Source organism: Oryza glaberrima, chromosome 3 (genome assembly GCF_000147395.1).
Source record: "Oryza glaberrima chromosome 3, OglaRS2, whole genome shotgun sequence".
NCBI classification, from domain to species: Eukaryota; Viridiplantae; Streptophyta; class Magnoliopsida; order Poales; family Poaceae; genus Oryza; species Oryza glaberrima.
Window position 1 is genome coordinate 26,185,331 of NC_068328.1, and position 16,244 is coordinate 26,201,574.

The following is a 16,244-nucleotide window of genomic DNA, read 5'->3' on the forward strand; positions in this document are numbered from 1 at the left end:
ATGTGATAGAAAAGTTAAAAGTTTGAATAAAAAGTTTGAAACTAAACCAGACCTTAATTAGAAAAGAAGAGAATAAACATGCTGCTGCTACTACTACCTTTTTACGAACCAATTACTCCTCCCCATCAGTACCCAGCAGTATCACTTCACAGAAACATTGAGCCCAAAAAATCAATAAAATAAAAATAAAATAAAGAAATGACAGCAAAAAAAGTTACTCCACTAAAAGAATGAAAGGACTCCTGCTATTTAAGGGCCACCACCTAGCCCTACCTCTAGTCTCCCAAAGAGCCACCATCCCATAATATATCACCACACACTTCCTGCCTCCTACTAGAAAGCACACACTACACCCTCCTCACTCTCAACCTCAGCCTCACTGTGACTGTCCCCAGCAATGCTCACCCCCTCCTCTTCTTCTTCTTCTTCCTCCTCTCCCCTCCTCCTGTCCTTCCAAGATGTTTGCTGACTTCTCTGCTGCTGCCATGGAGCTTGGAGAGGTGTTGGGCTTGCAAGGACTCACAGTGCCATCCACCAAGGAGGGTGATCTGAGCCTCATCAAGAGAGCTGCTGCTGGTAGCTTCACCCAGGCTGCTGCTGCATCATACCCTTCCCCCTTTCTTGATGAACAGAAGATGCTCAGATTCGCCAAGGCTGCTCACACATTGCCATCAGGTCTGGCCTTGCTCATCACCACATACATACACACTTCCATGTTATTAACTTGCAATAGGTTAGAAGCAAAGATCATGTGTGCATGTATGTATGTAAGGCCATTGATCTGTGTATTTCTCTGCAACTCATGATGGACAGTGTTTTTTTCTGTTCACCTGCACAAATGAGAGGGAAAAAAAGTCAGAAAAGATAAATCAAGTGATACATTTATTGAACTTGATGAGCTCTCATGAGTGCTACAGAACGAGTCATGGGGATGAGCACAAACCCTGGGGCCCCCTTCCCAAACCTAAGGCTGTTTCATTTCATTGCTTTATTTTAACTTTACACTTTTGTCTTGACTCTGGCCGGTGCATGCCTTAACCATATCCATATCTATCTCAAGATAAGGTTTTTGATTCTTTCGAATATAGTATTGACCACACTAAAATGTTTTTCCTTGACTTATCCAGGTTTGGATTTTGGGAGGGAAAATGAGCAGAGGTTCTTGTTGTCTAGGACCAAGAGGCCTTTCACTCCCTCACAGTGGATGGAGCTGGAGCACCAGGCTCTCATTTACAAGTATCTCAATGCAAAGGCCCCTATACCTTCCAGCCTGCTCATTTCAATCAGCAAAAGCTTCAGATCATCAGCTAACAGAAGTATGTATTCAAACCCAAATATCTTGATGCTTTAAACCTGAAAACTCACATTTTCATATCCTGGGTAGAACAGAAAAAAAACTGTTTACTTATGTTACTGCATATACATGAAACACATGTTAAGTATAAATGAGCAAAATAGAAATGCAGTATTTTACATCAACTTGAAACGTACGATCATCAAGTTACATACATACATTACATACACCAATATGTGTGTCAGTTAGGTGTATGTAAAGAATACTGCTTTCACAAACTGAATATTGCAAATCTGAGTGTACAAGTGAGCATGTTATTAACAAAAAGGAGCTGCATACAAGCTGTATCAATGTTACGTTCTCAGTTCTCACCAGTTCAGGTTTATTATGACAAAAGGCAACGTGATATGTAAATCAAATGGAAACATGACATACTTATTGTACTGCAGTGAGCTGGAGGCCTCTCTATCAAGGCTTCCCAAATGCAGACTCTGACCCAGAACCTGGAAGATGCCGTCGAACAGATGGCAAGAAATGGCGGTGTTCAAAGGAGGCCATGGCCGACCACAAGTATTGTGAGAGGCACATCAACAGAAACCGCCACCGTTCAAGAAAGCCTGTGGAAAACCAAAGTAGAAAGACTGTGAAAGAGACACCGTGTGCTGGCTCATTGCCATCTTCTGTCGGGCAGGGCAGCTTCAAGAAGGCAAAAGTTAATGAAATGAAGCCAGGCAGTATCAGCTATTGGACAGATAGTTTGAACAGGTTAATACATCCTTAAACTTGGTTTAATATTCTCTACGTGCAAGTATTTTAGTGCTACAGACTGAATCACAGTATTTTTTTCCACCATTTTTGCATATCCTATTGATGGTTTAAGATTTTCTGGTACATTTTCATGATAGAAGGTAATCGTTGTGGTTCTGGTGGAAAAAAATCTCTTATAAAGAATGGAATACAAATGCTGCAATATAGTCAGGGACAAAGGAAAACAACTAGATTATTTCAGTTTTAATAGAAAGTAATAATCATTTAATTTGAAGACCTGTACACATTTGCAGGACAATGGCGAACAAAGAGAAAGGAAACAAAGCTGCTGAAGAAAACAATGGCCCACTGCTAAATTTAACGAATCAACAGCCAACATTGTCCCTGTTCTCTCAGTTGAAGCAACAGAACAAACCGGAGAAGTTCAATACAGCAGGAGACAGTGAATCGATTTCTTCAAATACCATGTTGAAGCCTTGGGAGAGCAGCAACCAGCAGAACAACAAAAGCATTCCTTTCACCAAGATGCATGATCGTGGATGCCTTCAGTCAGTCCTTCAGAATTTCAGCTTGCCTAAGGACGAGAAAATGGAGTTTCAGAAAAGCAAAGATTCCAATGTCATGACAGTTCCATCAACTTTCTATTCCTCGCAAGAGGACCCACGCGTCAGCTGCCATGCACCTAATATGGCACAAATGCAAGAGGATAGCATCTCAAGTTCTTGGGAGATGCCTCAAGGTGGGCCTCTAGGTGAGATCTTGACAAACTCCAAAAATCCTGACGATTCAATCATGAAACCAGAAGCAAGGCCATATGGTTGGTTACTGAACCTCGAGGATCATGCAATGTGAATCTTCAGGAAATGGAGATCAAGTCGTTAATGAGCTCACCATGGGATAGCTTTAGTATTGGCGTTACCCATGCATGTTATTCCCTTCTTTCTGTTCTCAAGCTTCTGCAATGTAATACCAGCTAATTGCGATTTTCAGTTCTTATGAATTCAGCTGTATCCTTGAAAAAACAATTTGCCCCTTATCAGATACCATTAGCTAGAAATCTACTGGGCTGATTGAGGAAAATGAACTACGGGGATTCGCTTCTAGCATATAGCGAGTTGTAAAATTTCCATGCAATAGTTCCAGCATAACTATTCCAAGGATCTCAATGTTTTAGATAACTTGAGTTAATGTCCATGAGTTTGTCAAACATGCAAGCACTACTACATTGATCGCACCTAACATTCAGTATCCCAATATGAAGTACAAGTGTACAACAGCTGGAAAAAATGAACAAATTCAAATACAGCAGAGAAAAAACGAGAGAAAAAAGTTCTCTTTTTTTTAGGAAAAAAAACAACTACTACATCCAAGTTTTACAATGGTTCAGACTTCAGACACCTAAAACAACAACTACATCCAAGTTTTACAATGGTTCAGACTTCAGACACGCATGAGCCTCGTCAAAATTCCATCCTAAAATGAGTCGAATCAGCACCAAGAAACATCTCTTCTTTATCGTTCAGGCTCAAAACACGGAAGGCAAGATGATATCTTCACACAAGCGAAGACTGAAAAAACTGAGTTGCAGTGACTCAGACACGCACAAAGGTCATCAAATTTTTTTGGTCCTTGATTGATTGAATCAAGTCAGCATCGAGAAACAAAGTAGTTAGTCCTCACAGCCACACTACAACAACGCAAATGCAAGAAACAGCCAATAAACATAGAAGAGGAAAAAGCTAATAAAGACACCTAAATACTAGTAGTAGCATCGAGTGGCATCGTGCAGACATACTAACTTTCGCAGAAATCGATTCGGACATGGTGTGTTTGGGGTGGCTCAGACACGCACAAATTAAGGTCAGCACAGTTCTGGTCCTTGAACAAATCAAGTCTCAGCATCGAGAAACGAGGTTTGTTTGTCATCACAGCCACGAAACCACAATCAAATCCGACACCAACAAGCCCAATCTGAACACACAAGAGACACAAGAGACAAGAGAAAGCATATGTTAGAATAGAAACCAATGGCATCGTTAACCGAAATCCCAGCCGCTTCCAAGAACAAATCTGTATCCACCACAGAAGAAGGGTGGAGAAGCTACAGGAAGCGATCGATTGGAGAAGACGACGCTTCAAGAAAATCACCGAGAACGAAGCAAACCGTGCGAAATCCGCGACGAGCCGAAACAGAACCAAAAAAAAAATAAAGGCCCACTCGTTTCGAGGCACAAAGTACCGCGCGCCTCGCCGGCCCGCCTCCTCGCTCGACCTCGCCGCCGGCCGCCGGCCGTCGCCGCCAACCGCTCGCGCACCCAGCTCGAGCGCTCGCCGCTTGTTAATACTGCTAGTACTTCGTTAGGGTTAGGGCTTGTGGGAGATGAGATCTCGGCCGTCCATTCCTGGGATTCGACGCGGGGATCTGCTGGCCGGGCCAACCTCGTTAGTCCTGATAGTGGGCCACGGCCCATTACTGAGGCCCACAGGAACCCAATCTCGCCATTTTTGCTTGCCTTAGAAAGGAAAAAGTCTACTTTGACTCCCTTAAAAAATAGGCTGAATCTAATTCGTACCACTCAACAACAAAACCGGACAGGAAAACTCCCCGAACTATTGAAATCAGTGCAACTTGACTCCCTCAGCGGTTTTGGATAGTGGTTTTGCTGACGTAGCGCTCACATGGTAGGGTTGACCCGGTCTTTGTCCCATATGACGCTTACGTGGCATTAAAACTTAAAAAATATATGTGGGACCCATTATTATTAAAAAAATATTATAGGCCACACTAACATATGGACCCACATGTCATCCTCTGTCTCTCTAACCCTTCTTCCTCCTCCCTCTCTCTCCCTTATCTCTCTCTTTTCTTTTCCCCTTCAGCCGGAGCGGCAGCGGCATACCGGTACCGGCCACGTGGCGGACACTGCTCCGTGCACTCCACCTAGAATTGTTGCACGCACCCGGGCCCGCGCCAGAGCACGTCGTCGGCCGCCGCGAACTCCCCAAGCCATCGTCGTCGTGCAGTAACTTGAGGTAGAGCACTTCGATGCCCAGGCCGTCGAGGCCTAGCATGACCACGGCTGACGCGCTGGGGACCCCGTCGTCACGGCGAGGAGCCGAGGAGCATGGAGGCTGTCCCGTGAACTCCCGGGAGAGATCTTGCTGGTGGGCGTGACGAAGTCGACGTGGTACGTGCCGTGGAGTCCTTGAAACTTGAACTCACTGCTGTCCTCGGCGTGGCCGTGCGTGCGGGTAAGACAATCTCGCTTGAGCTGGAGCAGGCAGCGGCCGCCCTCGTTGAGAGTCTTTTACCCCTATACCATTAAGAAAATTGCTGCTTATCTGTGTGTCAGAAAAAAAATTTAAAGTTACTTATATGTCATGAGCTTAATTTTCGTTGATCCGTGTGCCATTTTGGATGGATGGAGACATAACAGAGGTGTTAGGGGCTGTGTAAAGACAGTTTTGCCCTTGTGTACAATAATGGGTTTAAAAAATCAGAAAAGTGAAAAATAATTTAGAAAAGGCGTTAAAAATAAAAAAATGGAAAATAAATTTTTAAAAAAGGTAAAAACCAGAAAAAGTGAGAATAAGTTTTAAAAATGTTTAAAAATCCAGGAAAATTTAGGAAAATGTGGGATAAATTAGAAAATGATGGAAAAAATAGGGAAAAAATTAGACGGGGGGCGGGAGCTGGCCTGGAGACGGCTTGGAGGCAGGGGGCGCCGCCCTGGGGGCGAGGGCGCAAGGCCGCGCCAGCCTGGGCGCGGGGCGACGGGCCAACAGGGCGCCGGCGAGGCTAGGCGGTGGTGATGGCTACGGCGAGGCCAGGCGGCGGCAGCAGCGTGCGGCTAGGGTTAGGGTGCGGCTGGCGTGCGGCAAAAACGGGGAGAGAGCAGGAGAAGAGAGAGTGAGAGTATAGAGCTGAAAATAGAGCAGGGGCAAATTAGTTATTTTCATACATGGGTCTCACATGTCAGAGATATGGAACCGTTAAGTTCTAACAGAAGATGGATGGAATGGCACACGGGTCAACGAAAGTTAGCCTTATGGTATACAGGTGACTCTAAATTTTTTTTTGACACACAGGTAAGCAACAAATTTTTTAATGGCATAGAGGTAAAAGACTCCATCGTTGACCTCTCGTCTCCCTCGGCGTCGACGAGGTGCGCATCATCGCGGCTCATGAAGAGCTCCCAAAATCCCAAGAGCACGACACGCTGTCCGCCGCCAAGTGCGTGTACGCATCCCGGAGCATCACCTCAGGTTGTCGGCGCGGACGTGCTCGTTCGCCAACGACACATCCAGCTCTGTGGACTCCCAACGCCCAACGGCAAGCCCAACACGGTGAGGCACGAAGGAGATGGACGCGTGCATTCGTAGAATGGGAGTTTGCGTGTGCATTTCAGCGTGAGCAATCATCGCGGCTCATTTCAGCTGCAGGGAGGCTGTACAAGGGACACCCCGCTCCACGCCGCTGGAGCATTCGCCCGCTCGCCAGCGCCGCTGCTGCTCCAGCCTTCGCCCGCTTGCCAGCGCTGCCGCTCCAACACCCGTCGTCCCGCTCACTACCGCCACGGTCGAAGGGGAAAAGAAATGAGAAAGATAAGAGGGAGAGAGAGAGAGAGAGGGAGGAGGAAGAAGAGTTGAAGACAGAGGACGACCATATGTCAGTAGGGCCCATAATATTTTGTGTAAATGATAATGGGTCCCACATATATTTCTTAAAAGAGTAAAGTCTATCACCGGTCTTTAAACTTGTACCGCTGTGTCATCCCTGTCTCTAAACTCGCAAATCGACCGTTCAGGCCCTTAAATTTGTTCGACTGTGTCATCCCGGTTTCTAAACTTGCAGATCACTCGTTTAGGTCCTCCAACTCGTTTAGTTGTGTCACCCCGGTCTCTAAACTTGGATTTAAATATCATCTAGGTCAAATATGACGGTCTAAAGACTTCATAGTTAAAAATAATTTATAACTTTTTCATGTGAACTCTAATGAAGACAAACTTTATATTAAACTTGTAGCCCTCGACGTGATCTACAACTTTGTAGTTGAATTTTTTTTTATTTTAAGTCATTTTTTTGTCCCAAAATGTAATTTTAAAATTAAAATTTCAACATCTATAAACATGCAACAATATTTTGGGACCCTAAACAGTTTTAATTCAAAAACTTTTCAACTACAAAGTTGTAGGTTGCATCGAGGGCTACAATTTTGATATAAAGTTTGTCTTCATTAGAGTTCACATGAAAAAGTTATGAATTATTTTTTGATATAAAGTTCTTAGACCGTCCTGTTTAGGGACCGGGGTAACACAACTGAACAAGTTGGACGACCTAAATGAGTGGTCTGCAAGTTTAGGGACCAGAATGACACAGTCGGACAAGTTTAAAGACCTGAATGGTCGATTTGCGAGTTTAGGGACCGGGATGACACAACGGTACAAGTTTAGGGACCGGTGATGGACTTTACTCTTTCGTAAATTGTAATGCTACGCAAGCACTACATGGGATGAAGACCCGGTCAACCCTGCCACGTCAGCTCCACATCAGCAAAACTACCATCCAAAACCGCTCAGGGAGTAAAATTGCGCTGGTTTCAATAGTTCAGGGAGTGTTCCTGTCCGGTTTTCTTGTTGAGGGGTACGAATTAGATTCGGCCTATTTTTAAGGGAGTCAAAGTGGACTTTTTCCCCTTAGAAAATTTGTCCAAGTTAGGGGTTAAAACGGTCGGAAACGATCGGAATCGGTAGCATCTCTTCGGAAATGATGCTCAATCAGCCGGTAATTGACCATATTTATCATTTAAACTACTCGGTATCGACATTAATACGATGCAGAAAGAATTGTGAAAAAACAAAATTTAAAAATAGCCAAAAACGGTACGGTCAGAAACGGTACACCATATACGGAAACGACACTCGGTCGATCGGAAATTTTCGTGACCGATTTCACCCCCTAGTCCAAGTCTATATGAGTGGAGATTGGTTGGATGGGTGGATTAAAGATAAAACACAAGCTATATACAAATATAATTGGAGATTGATTGGATGGGTAGGCTAAGATGAAAGTATTGGATCCTACAATAGTTACACGACATCCGAGCACGGTGAGAAGGAGATGAAAGGAGAACGACTACGCTTTTAAAGTAGTAGAAAGTGGTAGAGATGAGGATTCCTGAACTTTCGTCAGAACTGTCAAAAGAATCGAGTCGCCATCAGGTCGCCCCCTGATCGAAATAAACACAATGGTAATCTGATTGGATTTCTCACCGTGGGGGGATTTCCCCGGCCGATCTTGCAGGGCAAAAACGCATTCATGAATCATAAAAGCGAAAGATTTGTCTGCGTGCCCTTGGATCGATATCTGACCAGTTTTTCCGGATATGTCAGGTTATGCGTGGAAACAAATCTGAATTTTACCACTGCTAATACTTGTTGCAATCGAACTAAGCTAGGTTAGGTAGCTTAGCCAAACAAAGTCACTGTCAGATCGATAAATCAGCCTACCTGTCCCTGTTGTGCAGAGCAAATCTTCCAGCTCTCAACCCGGCCAACCTCTGAAGAAACAATTTGCCAAACTGTTCGGTTCATCCATCGCCAATTTGTGTTCTTCCTGATGCAAAAATTCTGAAGCTAGATAAGTCCAGGGGACAATTGGAATTCCATTTCATTAATTTGACCACTGTGTCTTCTCCATTGTTTCATGGCCTGTGACGATCGATCGAGCACTGTATTAGACAGTTTTGTCTGTACTCTAACTAATTAATGTGACCAAAAGCTTGTCAAGTTTCTTCATGTGTGTGTTTTTGGGGTATTGACTCCTGTGCTGTAGCCTAGCGTCAATGTCGTGATAACATATGTACCTTCACGTGTGCAAACACTTGACCGCGAGGCTGCAGGCAATAAGCTGCATGCATGCCTGCCATGTGTATTAGACACATTAACCACATTAATTTCATCGGTCATCACGGCAGCTCGTACGCCGAACACGACAGAGATATCGCTAAAGTTATCAGCATATGAAGAAAAACGGATTTGATTTTAGTCACCTTTTTATTACCTCGTTTTGGATTACGACGCAGTCGATGGAGTTTATTAGGTGAATTTCACTTCGAACCACTTTTTTTTTTACTAATAAAATAGAATATCTCGGCCTTTACTCAAAACGAGCTACAATCAATTATTATAAAGTTGCACTAAAAAAGAGTGTAGTTCAACAAAACATTGAGAACACATACTTAAAATAAAAAAAAAACCCATCTAAGATAAGGAGAACACGTTATCGAAGTCTATTTGTGAATCTCCAACCATAATTGGCAAAAAGTTACATAACTGTCGTCTCAAGCCTACGGCATGCAACCTTCATTAACTCGCCATCTTCATCACACCTTTGTAGCTGAGCCCAACACCTGAACCAATATGCTGCTCTGAAAATTACCTGCATATATGTAATAGATGGTGATTTATCAAAAACCAAATCATTCCTGCTCAACCACAGAACCCAACATATTGCAGAGGCTCCCACAAGTATAAGCTTACTCCTTTTCTTGTCCACCCCTAAAAGCCAACCATCAAAAAATGTGATATACTACTAGAAGGGTATAGACCAAAAGAATACTGCATTGCTCTCCATATAAACTTAGCATAATGGCAATCCATGAAAAGATGTTGAATATTCTCATTTTTCATAAAAAAAACATCTTAAACTCCCATTCCAATTCCGTCTTGCTAAATTGTCTTTGATTAATACAATCCCTTTAAGTAAGTACCATATGAAGATTTTAATCTTAAGTGGCATCTTAAGATTCCAAATTATTTTATTTCTCTCAATATAGCCATTATTAATTAAAGTAAGATACATTGACCTAACCAAGAACCTTCCATTCTGATTAAAGTTCCATCTAAAACAATCAGAAAAATGGTTCAACTGGATATGTACAATAGAAGTACACAACTCATGTCAAAAATAAGATTCTGACCAATTGAAGCTCTCCTAAAAGAAACATTAAGTTGAACAGATCTTGAAAAACCTTTCCTTCGGACAATGGCATATAAAGAAGGATACTTATCTTTAAAGGCTAAGTTACCTAACCATTTATCTTCCCAAAATCTAGTTTGTTCTCCATTATTTACAATCCAGGAACCCATGTTTAAGAAAGTACACTTAGCTTTCATGAGACCAGACCAAAAATGAGAATCACCTTGCTTCTTATCAACTTAGGTAATAGACTTATTATGAAGATATTTCCTCCTCAATAAGTCTTGCCAAACCCCTTGTTTATTAATTAACTTAAACAACCATTTGCTCAAAAGACATTTATTTGTATTTCCAAATTATGAACCCCTAAACCACTCTGATCTTTGGGCTGGCAAATGATATCCCACCTAGTAAGTACGTACTTTTTCTTATGATCATCTCCTTGCCAAAAAAATGAGATCTATAATAATTAATTTTTTGAAGCACCCCTTTCGGTATCTCAAAAAAGGAAATCATAAACATAGGTAAACTTGAAAGTACAGAATTAATCAACACCAATCTACCACCAACAGACATATACTTATCTTTCCAACTACTAAATTTTTTTCTCAATTCTTTGTTCAATAACCTTCCAGTCTTTGTTACCAAGCTTTCTAAATTGCATTGGAATACCAAGTACTCCTTCCGTTTCACAATGTAAGTCATTCTATCATTTTCTAAATTTATATTAATGTTAACGAATCTAGACATATATATCTATCTAGATTCGTTAACATCAATATGAATGTGGAAAATGCTAGAATGACTTACATTGTGAAACGAAGGAAGTAGTTTCCTTAGTATTACGTACAGTCCGTAGTCTATAACTCTGTAGCTCCATTGTTGAAATCCTACGTCCGCCACTTATTATCAATGTTTTTTTTATATTTTTTACTCAATATTTTCACTTTGAAACAGATAATTTTATCTTTATAGCATTTTAGACCAATATTAACACTTCAATTTTATCTACATCTAATTTATCAAATATTAAAGGAGTAGTGTACATACAACTGTGACTTTGAGAGTTTATTTACAAGTAGGAGCATGTCTACTCAAAGTCATTCATATGCTTAAGGAAATAGTTAGGGTGGTATAAAGTACAAACAAATACATCCTCCGTCTTATAATATAAAGAATTTTGGTGGGATTTGACATATCTTAGAACTATGAATAGGCTCTCTATCCAGATCCGTAGTACAGATGTATCATATCCCCACCAAAATCCCCTATATTATGGGACGGAGGGAGTATAAGACTATCTCGTTCGAATTTTTTTTAAAAAAATGGTTAAATTATGGTACAAAGAAAAACACCAGTGCTCAAAGTGAAATTCACTCCTATACGTAGTAACAAATAGGAATTAGGAAACAATTAAATTCATTCATCCGTTAATCAAGGCAGGGGTCGTCGATCGATGACAAAGAAATTTACCAGCTACATGATGACGATATGATCCGAAACAGATTCCATCGACTGTATCTGTACACGGAGAGAAAAAAAAACTCATACGTCGACGATACGAAGCTGCATCGCAACCACTTGCAGTTAGCTGCCGGCCGGGCTTGCGTGTGTCCGTTCCAGCTGCCATGCTCAAAGGAAAATACTGACGACAAGGTGAGAGAGAAGAAGAGAGAAGAGATGATGGTCAAGCTCAAACTAAGGCTGCGTCCGATATCCATATTTAGAGAGAAACTTTTATCGCACACAAAATAAGAAAGCTCATTAGCATATTTTAGTAATTATAAAATTGAAAAGTGTATTTATTTAATTTTTTAACAACTTTTATATTAATTTTTTTCGTAAAAAATATACCATTTAATAGTTTAAAAAATATATAATAACGAAAAATGAGGAAGCCGAGAGTTGGAGAAAAGAAATAGCCCTAAGCCACCATTGTTACATGTCCACGTCAGCGATGAGCGATCAAACGACGATCCCCCTTACCTTTGCCCAACCTGACATCCCCATCGATTTATCTGCTGCTGCTGCTGCTGCTGCTGCTATAAAAACTGAAGCAAGAATAACAAAGATGCATGCTAGGCTGCTAGCTCTGACCACCGTCTCCAAAAACCATCCACAATTATATATAAGCTGGTTGAGATCTCTAGCTAGGTAGAGCCCGGAGAGTACGTGTGAGATGAAGCCGGCGGGAGCAGTGGCGGCGCCGGCGCCGGCGAGCGGCGGCGCGGTGGCGTTCGCGTGGGAGCACGAGCCGGGGGTGTCGAAGCTGCTGCAGGGCACCGCCACGACGGCGGCGGGAGAAGCCGAGAAGCTGCCGCCGGCGAAGAAGGAGGCGGTGCCGCACAGGATACGAGTGCGTCCGCCGCCGGGGGCGGCGGGTCGGGGCGGCCGGCGAGGCGGCGGCGGCGGCGCCGCCGTGCGGCCGGAGGAGGACCCGTTCCTCGCGGCGTTCCTGGCGTGCACCGAGCGCGGGAACAGGGGGGCGCCCAAGGGCGGGAGCAAGCTGCTCGGGCTCGGGCTTGGGCTTGGGCTTGGGTCCGGGCTCGGGCTCGGGCTGTCGTGCAAGGGGCCCGGCGGTGTGGTGCAGAGCGTGGTGAGGCTGGCTAAGACGATGCCTCCTCAAGCCCTGAACGACGATTGAATCAAGTTGATCACGCCATTTTTCTGGCCTTATGGTTTACTGTAAATAGATTAAAGTATTACCGTTTTATTTTTACTTTTTTTGACCGGAACAAATTAAAGCTCGTTATGTTCGTATGCTCGTGAATCGATCACCAAAGACTTCACCTGCTATAAAATCTCTCTTGTTTTCTTATCCTTTTGGTGAATCACCAAATACTAAGGTGGTGTTTAAATCTTCTGAAGATAAATATAAAGATAAAGATAAAAATTAAATGTTTCACGCAAAACGAGATGGTAATAACATGTGATTAATTGAGTTTTAATTATTACAAACTTGAAAAATGGATTAATCTGATATGGAGTATTTTAGAACGACTTTCATATAGAAAGTTTTCGCATGAAACACACTGTTTAGCAGTTTGAAAAGCGTGCCACGAGTATCTAGAAGCTTATCCAACTTTTGTTGGAGAAAAGAACATAGTCTAATAGTAGTAGTAGTCGATGTTGCACGAAAGGCTTGAGAAGTGGTTGCAAGTTTAATTTTTCTCACTTTAGTTTTATATATATATGTTTTTTTAATACTTATGTGTATGTGTGTGTTTATATAGGGTGAGGGTGCCCACATTTTAAGCACTTTGCGTACAACGAGATGAGCAAATCTTGATGCAACAAGCCTGCAACGGTCGTTTAAGGCGGTGCTGATCATCTCAAACAGCACAAGAGAACCACGACAGTAAGAACGCGGATTTAGGGAAAAAAAAAGATACGGAAGAATTGAATGGCGACGGATTAAATTATTAAAGCATCACCACGCAAAAACTCAAGAATGAGCTCAAATCAAGAAGCGTCTCAGCAATCGCCACCGCAGCCTCAACCCAAGGCAAACAAATCGACTGTGAGGCCGAGCTGGCCCTTCTCAACAACCAATATTTTGCCTCCTCACGGTCAGATCCAACACCGGCGAGCAACAGGATGTTGCCTTGCTCGCCAAATCGCCTAAAGAAACAACCCTAAACATGGGTTCAATCTTCTGTTTCCACCATTTCTATCGAGGGTATCGACATGGTTAAAATTTCCGAAATTTTGATCCTTAATTATTCGTTCTTAATAAAAATTAGTCAAATGTGTACGAATATTGCCAAATTCACAAAAAGTTGAAAAACATCAAAAAAAATTGGCGAAATAATATTGTAATTGGTTTTTGATAGAACCGATATGGAATTTTTGTAACCTGCCCTAAACCATCGGTTCCTACCGAGAAATCCAGAACCACGATATAGTTGGGCGTAAACCTCGTGCTAGGGTAGACGGCTAAGGACGGTCTAACCGCCGCCAGGAGAAACAAGCAGATGGACATCCTAGGCCTTGACAAGGTCACAGACACCACTGCCAAGTAGGACAACATCGTCTTCGAGACCCTCGTCCCTAGCAGTTGTGTCGTCATTGAGTTCGTCCCTAGCAGGGGAACAACCATCGTTGGTGCTCGACCTCCATGATCGACGGATGCAGCAGCCGTGTCCAACCACCGAGCGATCTCAAGGAGGGAGGAGGAAATGTCAGGAGTGAAAAGGAGAAGTGGAAGGATGCGTCATCGGCCGAAAAAGATAGAGAGGAGGGTGAGGTGGAGGATGGGACCTACTTACATGTGCATCCTAGTATTTCTTTATCTTTTTATTTGACTAACATATGGTCCCACATATTTTATTTAATTTTTTAAATATTCTTATTTTGCTTCTACTATTGTATCAACGCCACATAAGACAAGAACTAAGTCAAACAAGCGACGTACGTAAGTGCCACATTAGCTAAAACTGACATCCAAACCATTTTGGAACCTAACTTACACATGTTTTGAAATTTGAGGAATGTGTAATATTTTATATTGTGGTTTCAGGACGTGAGTCAAACTTAACGTCAAAGACGAGGGTCCTAAGTGAATTTATTCCTCCTTTGAAATAGGAATAAGTTCGTCTGAGGTCCCTTAACTTTTCAACGAATCCGATTTTCGTCCCTTATCCGAAAAACCAGACACAATGGGTCCCTCAACTATCAAAACCGGTGCAGATTAGATCCCTCGGTGGTTTTGAGAGTGGTTTTGGCTGACGTGGCACCTACGTGGCTAATTTAACTCGGTCTTCATCTGATGTGGCATTGACGTGGCGCTTACGTGGCAATTCGATCCGGAAAAATAATAAAACCCATGGGACCCACATGTCAGTCTCACACATAAATAATAAAAATGAGGGACCCACGTGGACCCACATGTCAGTAGAACTCACCCTTCCAGTTCTTCCTCCTCTCTCCTAGGGCGATGTGCTCCGGTAGGACATGGCAGCGCGAGCACATGGTGCAAGAGGAGCGGAGGAAGACGTCGGGAGCCGCGAAGACGGTGATCGACCCTGGCCACGCCGCGAGCAACGCTGAGTTGGCGAGGAGCGGCGCCGCGAAGGCCATCTCGTTTGTACCCAGCGAGGAGAGCACCCTCGCCAGCTACTCCAATTGCTGCTCGTCGCCCAAGCCCGCGACCCCGGCGTGGACTGGGGGCGGAGGGCTTGCTACGTGGCGGTATCTCGGGAGCGTAAGTGTCATCGTGGTCGTGGCCGTGGCCGCAGCAGGTTCCTCGAGAACAAAAATGACTGGATCTCTATCAACTGGTTCACTCAGCTCATTCACTGTACTTTTTGTTAAGCATTCGACTGTCTCCAGAGCTTCAGACTCAATACAGCAAGAAGAGAAGGCTCTAAGTCTGTCTTTCCCACAACACCCTCCTCGGCCAAAATAGCCTTTACACGATATAAGTTGAGAAACACAGTCCTGCACTTCATCCACTGACATAGCAACACCAAGGATGACCTTGATGAGCACTGAATTTACTTCAAATTTGTATTCTGATTCCAGACCAGCAATCAGGTTTGTCAGAGCTGCCTCAATGTGTTGGTCAGTTAAATCGTACATTCGTACCCCAAGAGAAGGCATTTCCATGGCCCCAGCCATGATTCCTCCATGTCTCTGTTCAAAAGAAACATAACATACCAGAACCAAAAATTTATTAAAAATATGATCGATTTCAACAACAGAAAATTCAAACATTTTTTTAGGAATGCATCAAGCGTTGTGGAATCAATTTTCAGTTTTTGCCATAACATAAGAAATCTTACTTCAGCATCTTATCAAGGTGGTTGTTGAGCTTGCTGAGGGGAATCGTCGATCAGCGTCGGGGTTGCCTCCTCCGCCGCCGCTCCGACCGCGGCGATGGCGGCCTCCCCGGACGGAGCCTCGGCAGCGGCGGCCGCGGCAGCGGCCGCGAAGGGGTCGAGCACATGCAGCGACCGCGGCCGCCGCAGCCAAAGCCACCTCTCGTCGCCGATTCCTCTTCCGCCCACAACCGCCAGAGCCGTGCCTCCGCCGCTGCGCACCGCTTCCTCCTCTCCCGCCGGCCGCTGGCCGCCACGTGCCGCTACCTCTCCGTCGCCTGGAGAGAGCAGAGGAGAGAGACGAAGAGAGGAGAGATGGGGATTGGGGAGAGAGGAGGAAGAAGAGAGGGGTGAGCATGATATGTGGGGGTCACCATTTTTT

At 43.7% G+C, this 16,244-nt stretch overlaps 2 protein-coding genes, 2 non-coding genes and 1 pseudogene across 4 annotated transcripts; 2 read left to right on the forward strand and 3 right to left on the reverse strand.

The window, feature by feature from the left end:
- Window positions 1-458: 458 nt before the first annotated feature.
- LOC127768166 (growth-regulating factor 9) lies at window positions 459-3,281 on the forward strand. The gene is made up of 4 exons (XM_052293701.1): window positions 459-675; window positions 1,128-1,316; window positions 1,744-2,059; window positions 2,356-3,281. Exons 1-4 carry the CDS (start codon window positions 459-461, stop codon window positions 2,912-2,914), a joined length of 1,281 nt encoding a protein of 426 aa, XP_052149661.1. The 3' UTR covers window positions 2,915-3,281.
- A 368-nt stretch (window positions 3,282-3,649) lies between these two features.
- On the reverse strand, window positions 3,650-3,747 carry LOC127769126 (small nucleolar RNA snoR126). Its single transcript, XR_008016694.1, has one exon. It is a non-coding gene; the product is annotated as a small nucleolar RNA snoR126 (small nucleolar RNA).
- Window positions 3,748-3,897: 150 nt separating this feature from the next.
- On the reverse strand, window positions 3,898-3,996 carry LOC127769125 (small nucleolar RNA snoR126). The gene has a single exon (XR_008016693.1). It is a non-coding gene; the product is annotated as a small nucleolar RNA snoR126 (small nucleolar RNA).
- Window positions 3,997-12,115: 8,119 nt separating this feature from the next.
- Window positions 12,116-12,923, forward strand: LOC127768609 (uncharacterized). Its single transcript, XM_052294222.1, has one exon. It carries the CDS (start codon window positions 12,223-12,225, stop codon window positions 12,685-12,687), a length of 465 nt encoding a protein of 154 aa, XP_052150182.1. The 5' UTR covers window positions 12,116-12,222; the 3' UTR covers window positions 12,688-12,923.
- A 1,654-nt stretch (window positions 12,924-14,577) lies between these two features.
- Window positions 14,578-16,244, reverse strand: LOC127768200 (uncharacterized; annotated as a pseudogene).

Coding starts and splice junctions, on each gene's coding strand:
- LOC127768609 (XM_052294222.1), top strand. CDS start 12,223: ATGAAGCCGGCGGGAGCAGTGGCGGCGCCGGCGCCGGCGAGCGGCGGC.
- LOC127768166 (XM_052293701.1), top strand. CDS start 459: ATGTTTGCTGACTTCTCTGCTGCTGCCATGGAGCTTGGAGAGGTGTTG. Junction 676..1,127: donor TGCTCACACATTGCCATCAG/GTCTGGCCTTGC, acceptor TGACTTATCCAG/GTTTGGATTTTGGGAGGGAA. Junction 1,317..1,743: donor CAGATCATCAGCTAACAGAA/GTATGTATTCAA, acceptor ATTGTACTGCAG/TGAGCTGGAGGCCTCTCTAT.